We start from the raw sequence: 10,523 nt of genomic DNA on the forward strand, positions 1-10,523 counted from the left end.
GTTATGGCAAATATCATGTAATAATCTGCTAATATTGTCTAAAACTGGAACAACGAGATTTATATGAAAGAATTGTACAAATATAAGAAACGAAGGTATGATATATATTTTTTATTTGAAGTATCTTATGCACATTTTATTTTCCCGTCTTTTTAAAATATAGTTACACATATTTCAATGATTTAAATTACATTAATTCAAATGTAGAATCAAGTTATACGTGACGTAATGAAAATTGTCTTTTCACAAGGAAGTAAATTTTATCTGATAAAATTTTTCTAGATTTTATATTTAAATATTTTTGAAATACATTATATGTTTTGTGTGAACCTTTGCTAACATCAGTTGATATTTTTTTCTTCTAATATATAATGTTGAGCATTTATTGAAAGTAGTTGATATTTGAAAACATTTAGATATGGACAAGAAAAATTTAAAAGTTCTCTGGACTTTTTCTTGTATGAGCCCATGCATGAAACAGGTAAGCTTTTATACATACAACATCTATTCACCTTGTTAACACGTGTTTTTTTTTAAACAGTGCTGCTGTAGAATTATAAGGCAAAGTAGGAATTGAAGACGAGCTGCGCATGATCTTTTGTAGGGAAGTACCCAGAGAGAAACCAGGTTTGGGATCAAAACGGTACGAGATTACCTTCTCGTATTAAGTTTTATGAAAAATAATTAGCAAGCATTGTACTTTAAATCCATCGTTATCTAATATCAACGTAAATCTTTATTATCATATGTCGCAGCTATCATAAACACAAGAGGATTATAAAGCATAGTGATATTACATAAGGTAAGTTATGTTAAGATAGTAGGAACTTTTCATCCACCTCCGCCGGTTAAATCTACAGTTAGTCAGTCTGTAAAATATATCAACCCACTTGCCTAAGAAAAATTTCTCTAAATGAAATAAATAAGATGTATAACTCAAATTAGTCTAATACATTTTTGCACCTATCAATTATTTAAAGAGCAACAAGTAAGTTTTTATAGTTTAGTTTTTCTATATCACCGATTTGTCATCTATATTCGCGGGTTAACTCTAGTGAATCAGTTTGTTAAAAATAAAATTTTAGCTATTGTTTTTCTATACCACTGAGTTTTTTTGTACTCATCCTCTTATTTGTTTTATCAACTATTTTATATTCATAAATTGCAAAAGCCACTTCTGAGTGATATTTAATTCAACGAACCGGTAATATTTTTTGAAATGATTATATGAAATAACCAAAATGCATACCTTCAGATTCAAACGCTAATCATCGGATTTACAGATTTTAATTTTGTTGCACTGCAAATATGGGTTTTAAGGTGCAATGTTATTTCTACAAGGTAAATACGCAACATAAAAAGGGAATGATGCGCGAATACAAAACTTTCAGAACAGCTTGTCGTAAAAAAGCTGATAGCCAGGGAATTGAGAGTAATACCCGACGCGACCCTGGGTCACCCCGTGTTAAGGATACTTAGATAAGTTCAACTTGTATTTTAGAATCATGTTCTCTATCAATCGACATTTATCTCTGGAGTTTTTTCATGTATGAGCTGATGCATGAAACAGGTAAGATATTAAACATAGATAATACATCCAGATTCTTAAATACACGAGTTTTGTTTTAAAAGTGCCGATTTAGCATTATAAAGCAAGGAAGGAATTCCAGACAAACTTGCGCGCTCGATCTTTTATAGGGAAGTAACCGGAGAGAAAACCAGGTTTGGGATCAAAACTGCACGAATATACCTTCTCTTTTTAATATTCATACAAAACAAGTAGCAACATTTTACTTTAGATCCTCCGTTATCCTATATTCATGTTTATATCGTAAACATTTGTTGACATATATGTCACCTATCATAAACACAATAGGATTATAAGGCATAGACATATTACAAAAGGTAAGTGATGTAAGAATGGTAGGAACTTTTCTTCCACCTCTGCCGGTTTACACTATAGTTAGTCAGTCTGTAAAATATATCATCCCACCTTCCAGAGAAACAGTGCTATTAATTAAGTAAATAAGAAGTACAATTCAAATGAATGAGTTTAAATGAATTTGTACATGTCAATTAAGAGAAAACAGTAAGTTTTTATAGTTTAGTTTTTTCTTTATCACTGATCTTTCATCCATCTTAGTGGGTTAACTCTTGTTTAGCTGTCAATAAATCAATGTTTTAGCTACTGGTTTTCTATATCACTGAGTTTTTTGTACCCTTTCCTCCTCTAGTTTGTTTTATTGATTTGTTTATATTCTCAAACTGCAAAAGCTATTTTGTCTGATTTTAAAATTAAATTAACTGGTAATATTTTATGAGCAGACTATAGAAAATAATCAAATGCGTACCTTTTAATTGAACTCTAGTCACTGGATTTGCAGATTTAAACTATATTGCACTGTAAATATGGTATTTAAGTCGAAGTGAGAGAATTATTCGACGGGACCCTGGGTGACCCTATGTGAAGGATGCTTAAATCAGTTAAACTTGTTTTAAGAATTATGTTCTCGAAATTAACATCTATCTCTACAGATCATCACTTCTTCACGCCACTTCTGATCTTTGCCACAGCGTTCAGAAATTGTTATTATGTATTCATTTACGCAGCGATTCTTCTTTTGTTCTACAAAAATACTTCTGTGAGGTTTTGTTTATAAAGGATGACTTAGAGACCTTTGTAGTTAGATAAAAAAAGGATTTAAAAAATTTTGTCGTGTTGTTTTAGTCTTTATGAATGGATAACATACTTATGTTTCTGCTTGATTACATTTTATTCGGATCTTAGTTATTGCCGAGATTTTTTAGGAAATACAGTTTCTTACCTCGTTTATTGCATGTATATATTGTACTTTTGTTTGTTCCAAGGTTTTAGAGTTTTTTTCATTTAATTATTGGAGGAATTTCCTTTTAAATCTATAATTATCCATGTAATGAATTAGGAAGGCATAATCGATATCGAATTTGGAGATTGCTTTTAAAGATAAAAGATGTCTAGACTGACATTTTTGTTATTTTTGACTGTGAGAAAGTTATTAACTAAACGTAGTCTATTAATACTAATATCGAAATGCAAAATTATGATATTTTGTACATGTATACTAGTTCGTTTAAAAAAAATCAAAAACACTTAGTCCAAATTTACAAACCTACTGAGGACCGTCTTTCTTTTGTATATTTAGTCCTTCTTCAATCAACATGTTTCTATATTTGTTCATGTTTTGCTTTCAAATTATTTCTCTTGATTAGAATGATGACGTTACTGTTTAAAGAGTGCCTTAGGCGAAGTCGATGCTCTGAATTGTATGAAGACTTCGATATAGACCGAGATATTTTATTAGTGAAAATTTGTTTGCCCCAAAAATGCGTCCTTTTGCGCCACAACTTATTTGCACCAATGCTACGTTTGCACCACTTTGTTTCAAAATACTTAGTATCTTTTGCGCCAATATTAAAGTATAGGATTGCGCCAATTAATCGTAATTAAAAACAATGATTTCCCTGTCCATAAAAAATATATATATATATGTATGTATATATATAATTGATAATCCTATTTCTACGGAACATGATAGAATTATTTGCTCACTTTTAAACCAGTCAATTGAAATGAGGACAAAAGTATTTTTCGTGTATCTAAATATATTCATTAAACCTATTTACAGTCGTAGACTATCGCAATCATTTAATAAAATTAACCTGTTTGTGATCAAAAGTATTCTAACCGTGCTGTGTGATACAGTTGTAATCGATGTCTACTATTAAACTGTTCACAATAAAAAAAAATCATCATGTTCATTTTGTTAGCATTTAAATACAATCTACCTTTAAAATCTTACAAATTTTATAAAGTATTTAAATAAATCTGTTATTTGATAAGTCGGATGTGTTGACCTTATTGTTTACCTGCTCGTTGATTTATCGGTTTAGAGAGCTTACTAGTAGTTGATGTCTTAATATTTCATGCAAAAATGATAACCCAAATAACAAAACAAAAACAACAAAAAAATAAAAGTGAATATTTACAGGTAGAAAATGAAAAATAGATATACAAAGAACATCTGTACGTACTTGAATATGTATATAGTTTATCTATTGAAAATCTAACAACAAATAAATTTCCGGTTGGTATCAAATTAAAAAGTGATACATTGGGTGTACGTAATTATAAGATACAACCAGTGGTGTAAATTGCTATTGTTTCGAGCGGATAACGGGAAATGCTTAATCTTTCCAAAAATAAAGCGCTGTTCTGACCATTAATGAAAAGGGAGATACCTTGTTTGTTTCTTATTTTGAAATTTGATAAAGATACAATATTTCAATGATTTACTAGGAAACACACAATAAAAGAAACAGAACTATTACTACACTTTCAAAACGATAGTTTCTTCCCCCTTATTATATGCTGCTTTTTGTGTTCATCGATGAGTCAAACAATTTTTCATCAAAAGTTAATCAGAAAGCTAAAAATTAAGCATTTTCAAACCTGCAAAAATATTGAAGGGGAGGATGGGGTAGGATTTACATGTAACGGGTACAGCAGATTATTAGATAAGAAGAAAAATAAAATAGCAGTTTCAATTGTCTTTCAAATATAAACCATATCGTAAGGGTTCGTCTATCCCGGGTTAAGGATTGGTCCTCAATGCTCTTCAGCTTTGTACTTGTTTTGGCTTTCGACTTTTTTTGATCTGAGCGTCACTGGTTAGTCTTATTTGTATTGTAGTCCTGTCATGTAATGTTGTCATTTTAATGTAATATTATACATTGCCATAAAAGCGGGAGGTTTGGCTAGCCTCAAAACCAGGTTCAATCCACCATTTTTTTTCTTGAAATGTCCTGTTCCAAGTCAGGAAAATGGCCATTGTTATATTATAGTTCGTTTCTGTGTGTGTTACATTTTAATGTTGTTTTTCTGTTGTGTGGTAGTTCTCCTCTTATATTTTATGTGTTTCCCTCAGTTTTAGTTTGTAACCTTGATTTGTTTTTTTCTCAATAGATTTATGAATTTCGAACAGCGGTATACTACTGTTGTCTTTATTTCAGGTATAAAACCACTAATTCATAGCCCCATTGCTTTCTATGTTAAATTCTGCAATTTCAAGCATTAATGGCTAATTTGACTTAAGTTAAAAAAAAAAGTGGCAGTTATTTCAAGTCAAAACTATACCTTATCCAGACTTGTACTGAAAAATTCAACATACCTTTAATTGCATATTAGAGCGTACTGGTTTCAGGAAGTTTGATAGTACAAAAACAGGTTCTTCTGATCTGAACAACAGGGCAAATGTGCCCTCCTATTGAAATTTTATATACTTCTTTATTATTCAAAAGAAACTTTCAAAAAGGGTTCTACAGTGATTCAAAGTCCTCAAACTTTCATTTGATACCAAAACTACCCAAATATTTCACCTATTTACAAAGATATAGCTTTGCGTAGGAACTATTTTGTTTAAAATATGTACTACTTTCTTGTATGTTCTTTCCGACCGGGCCTGAATTAGTGGTTCTATACCTTAACCTATATTTCAACATTGATTTAGTGGATAAATCCGAGATCACCTTACTTAATTTATGTATTCGGGGGATTCTTGTGTTCTAAATTTTTGAATGGTTAATTTTTGTATTGTCTCGTGCTTCGTCTATAACATGTATTTTCGTGTTTTTTTCTAGATATTTGTAAATGTTGAAACCTTTATATTTCACATATCAATGCAAATGAATATCATTGTTAATAAAAACATTTGATGTTTTCTCTGTATATTTATATTGTTGATTTGTACTATACTTTGCAGTTGTTCTTTTTTTGTAGAGGAAGCTTTTAGATATGGATCAGTGGTCATATCAACTCCCGGTAACATACCAGACAAACACTCACAATTGGCATGGTTTAGAAAATTTGTCTAGTCATCAGGAAGATCAATCAATGAATGATATAGAAGACATTTTAGATTACATTTCAGCTTCTCCAGAGATGGAAATTCCTTCAGAATCCGACAGAGGTATGTTTTCAATTTTAAAATAAATAAAGCAAAGATAATCCTTTTCACCGCGAAAGGAGAAAAAGCATTTATCCCTTCAATCAGTTCAATAATTTTAACAGTTTATTTGGAAAGATATCATTTGAATAAAAAGAGGGGAAATTGACCCTCTGCAGCTCTCTGCATAGGTAAACACGTACTTTAATTTGATGAGATTACAAGTTGTCAGTCAATATATATTTTCAAACTTTACCTCATCTAGACTAAATTATCCAAGCAATGAGTCGTTCGTTTTTGCTTTCTTTGTTGGTATTTCTAATTTTCTGAAGAGCCGTGTGTTGGTGGCTGGTGAAGTACATCTAACTGTTCAATCTTTTTTGGTGTAATACCTGTTATACTTCTTACATATTTTCAAATGGCTATGTTTCTATAAGATCCTCTTAGATAAAAGTAATATTGAATTCTGTTATGTTATTTGCGTAAATGATAATTTACCACTTGCCTTATTACTATTATTTATTTTTCATGAGTAGAATATTTTCATAGAATATATAACCATTAAGGTCAATTAACTGGGCTTTGTCACATATTTTGGTGAAACTTTGCATATAGCTTTGGCTAGTTGAACTTTACCTCAAAATCGAAAAAAGATATCGTCGGCCTTAAAGTAACGCTAAATCAAATGAAAATGAACAGAGTAATTCCCCATTTGTACATACCAACTTCTGTACTGTTTTTTAGACCCTGCAATTCCAACAACTGTCCATGATATATATGACATCAAAACTCAAGAACCAGATAATCATCGGAATACATCGAATAGCAGGAACATTTCAAGACATTGTCGACAAAGTGAGAAATTAAAAAAGTAGAGTAGATGTAGTTCTGTTTTCTTAGCATTACTGTATCAAAGTTATTGAAAATATTTTGGCATTCAGCAAATTATAGTTTTGTGTTATGCATTTTGTACTATTTTGAAATGGCAAATACTTTTCTTTAAGAATAAATTAGTTGAGGAATTTTTCACGATATTAACGGGATAATAATGCATATAAAATGTGGTATGATTGCCAAGGAGACAACTTTCCACTAGAGACCAAATAACGTTGATGTATGCAACAAATATAGATCGCCATACGCTCCTTAAAAAGTGCAAAACCAATACCGCATAGAAAGCTTTAAAGACCTCGACATAACAAAATATAAAACAATTCAAATCAAAAATCTAACAGCCGAATTTGTGTTCAAAATAACAAAAGAAAAAAACCCAAATGGGATACGTACGCAGTTACAAACGACAACCACTAAATTACAGGCACAAAACAATAAATGGTGGGGTTAATCATGACAGCGGGCACCGAACCCTCCCCTTAACCTGGGACAGTGGTGCAACTGCACAACATAAGACAAAACTATACAAAAAACAATAAACAAAAAACGAATATGAGACACACGAACAAACGACAACCACTCAATTACAGGTTCCTGACATTGGACAGACACATATAGAATGTGACGGTGTTAAACATGTTTGCGGGTGCCATTCCCTCCACTAACCTGGGACAGTGGTGTAACAGCACAATATAAGAACAAGGTATACAAATCGTTTGAAAAAGTGTTTGACTGACTCATCAGATCGATACAAAGCAAAACAAAAAAATAACAAAAAAACACTTAAGACACAAAAAATACCGATCTGAGAGTACTCACGGTTACTGAAAGGTAGTTCCAAGCCAATAACAACTGATAAACAAATAATGCATTGTCTTTTTTAATTCAGATGGTAGTATGCGATTATGGCAGTTTCTCCGTGGTCTGTTGTTAAACCCGGCGTTTAATCCTTCTCATATTATGTGGATCAACCGAAGCGCAGGCGAATTTAAAATTGTGAAGAATAAGGAAATAGCACAGATGTGGGGAGATGAAAAGAATAATTCTGGCATGACTTATGAAAAGATGAGTCGTGCAATGAGGTAAAGTATAGAAGCATGAATAACAGGAAATATGTGGCATATGTCAACGAGACAGAAACCAAACGACACAATAAAAAAGCTCAAACGAAATATGCTCATGTGCAAACAATCTTTTAATTAAGAGGAGTGACTAAATAAAAACTCATCGATGATTCCAGGCCTAATTTTTATGTACGCCACACGCGAATTTCGTCTACATCAGACTAATCAGTAAGACTCGAATCAAAACTGTCGGCTTACACATGTGTATCAATTTTGATATTACATATTTTTTGTAAAGTGATACTTTGGTTTATTGAGTAAAATAGATATTAAATTTATTTTTGCGGCAATAATCTGGTTGCAATTTTTTTCTCTACATGCAAACATGGATTTTGAAATTTCTACATTGATATTATATTCTAGATGACTTGATCGTGACATAGTCTACTTAAAAGTACTAAAGGTGTCAACATCTGATAATCCATTTTGTACTTTCTACTTTTAGATATTATTACAAACATGAAATCCTAGAGCCCGTTTTAAACAGAAGACTTGTATACAAGTTTGGACCAATGTCTCATGGGTGGTGAATATTACTAGCATCAAAGATGGACCAGTGTCTCATGTTTTATGACCATTATCGTGATTAAGATTAGATCATTACTTTTTAAAAGTTGAGCAATACAACTATTTACAAAATAAAAAAAAAAAGACATCTAGATTTTTTTCTATAGAATGTGAAAAAAATAATGTTTTAATAATTAAATAAAAAAAGAGACATTAGAAATAACTGAAGCATTTCAAATTTCAAAACAATCCACAAGAAGCTTTTTGAATTATTTAAAAAAAGAAACACGAGTTAGAAACATCCTTTATAAATCGCCTTTTAAAATTTAACAAATTCTGGTTGAAATTGTTTAAAGCGTGATTAAGACATTCTGATTGGCTAAAAACGTTCTAAACAATGGAAATTCAACCAATGACCGGACGTTATTTTAATTTTAGGGTAAAAACAATGTAATTATCCATTGTCTTATAGATTCTGAAACGGTGAATTAAAATTTCAAAATCCAGAATTGTGTTCATTTACAATTAGTTTATGGTTATTCTTACGCATTAAAATATTAAACGCATTCGTAATAAAATGTGTTCATGGTCATCATAACTTCAAAATAAACTTGTATATATATATATCGATATAGTTATTTGTTTTTATCAAATTGTATAACATTTTAATGTATGTAAAATTGAACTATATTTCATGATGTTACGTTATGACATAATATTTTGCAGCTTTCAACAAAATTGTTGTTTTTTTACATTTGTTATAAAGTGTATATATGTATATAGTTGTTAACTTTAAGTAACTTGTTGTTAATGCTTTTGATAAAAATGAATTAAAACTTCTAAAACATAATAAGAAGAAACGAAATTGTTTTATGCTTTTGTCTGTGCAAAAAAGTCATGAATTCTATAACTCTTAAAAATATGCCTTAATCTTACCAAAAAAGGCACCAATAACATGTTTTAAATGTATGTTGGCGTTTGTTTTTGTTACACTTCAGTGTTCCTGTTGTTCCTTTTTTTTTCATATAGTTGATGTGTTTCCATCGGTTTTAGTTTCTAACCCGGATTTGTTTTCTCTTAATCGATTTATGACTTTTGATCACCGGTATACTACTGTTGCCTTTATTTAAAAGTTCTTGCTCGAAACTATTGAAGGAAAAAAAAGTGTAAATCAATTCAAACAGAGACACAACTCCGTTATAGGTTGATGAATTTTTGACAAATCTTTAAATTATAATTTTTACTTGTTTTTGCGTTACGTCATATAAAATTGAGAATGGAAATGGGGAATGTGTCAAAGAGACAACAACCCGATCATAGAGCAGACAACAGCCGAAGGCCACCAATGGGTCTTCAATGCAGCGAGAAACTGCCGCACCCGAAGGCGTCCTTCAGCTGGCCCCTAAACAAATATGTATACTAGTTCAGTGATTATGGACGTCATACTAAACTTAAAATTATACACAGGAAACTAAAACTAAAAATGATACAAGACTAACAAAGGCCAGAGGCTCCTGACTTAGGACAGGCGCAAAAATGCGGCGGGGTTAAACATGTTTTTTGAGATCTCAACCCTCCCCCTATACCTCTAGCCAATGTAGAAAAAACAAACGCACAACAGTACGTACAGTAAAACACTAGTGCTTTTTTACAAATAATTGGTCAAAAGACTAAGGTATCTTGACATTATTGACCCGGATATGAAATACATAAAGAAGTGACTAAAAATAATAGAACAGCTTTGATAATTGTTACGCCAAAAATCTATATAGTGGATTTTATAAACGTTTTTCCACATAACAAACTTAAGTGATTTAACATGTTTTTTTTTATATAAAACATTTAGACCTATAACTTATAAGGTCTGTATCTGCATAATTACAATGTGCAGAAACCGTTCGGAGTTTTTGACACATTGGAAAGAGAGCAACGGGGCTAAGTGCAACTAGTGTTTCGATGAATAGTTTGGTAAGATTTTGATTAATTGTTTATTTATTAGCTGTTCGACATTGTTTGT

General features: G+C 31.0%; 1 protein-coding gene across 4 annotated transcripts; it reads left to right on the top strand.

The window, feature by feature from the left end:
- The first annotated feature begins 315 nt into the window (after positions 1-315).
- LOC127704950 (ETS homologous factor-like) lies at positions 316-9,371 on the top strand. 4 transcript variants are annotated; one of them, XM_052209192.1, is made up of 5 exons: positions 316-481; positions 5,816-6,005; positions 6,726-6,836; positions 7,765-7,957; positions 8,445-9,371. In XM_052209192.1, the coding sequence occupies exons 1-5, from the start codon at positions 419-421 to the stop codon at positions 8,527-8,529; spliced, it is 642 nt and encodes a 213-aa protein (XP_052065152.1). In that variant the 5' UTR covers positions 316-418; the 3' UTR covers positions 8,530-9,371. The 4 variants fall into 4 exon arrangements, with proteins under 4 accessions (XP_052065152.1, XP_052065154.1, XP_052065153.1 ...); XM_052209194.1 differs by lacking the exon at positions 316-481 and adding an exon at positions 539-643; XM_052209193.1 differs by lacking the exon at positions 316-481 and adding an exon at positions 551-802.
- Positions 9,372-10,523: the final 1,152 nt, after the last annotated feature.

Source organism: Mytilus californianus, unplaced genomic scaffold, assembly GCF_021869535.1.
Source record: "Mytilus californianus isolate M0D057914Y unplaced genomic scaffold, xbMytCali1.0.p SCAF_6, whole genome shotgun sequence".
NCBI lineage: Eukaryota > Metazoa > Mollusca > Bivalvia > Mytilida > Mytilidae > Mytilus > Mytilus californianus.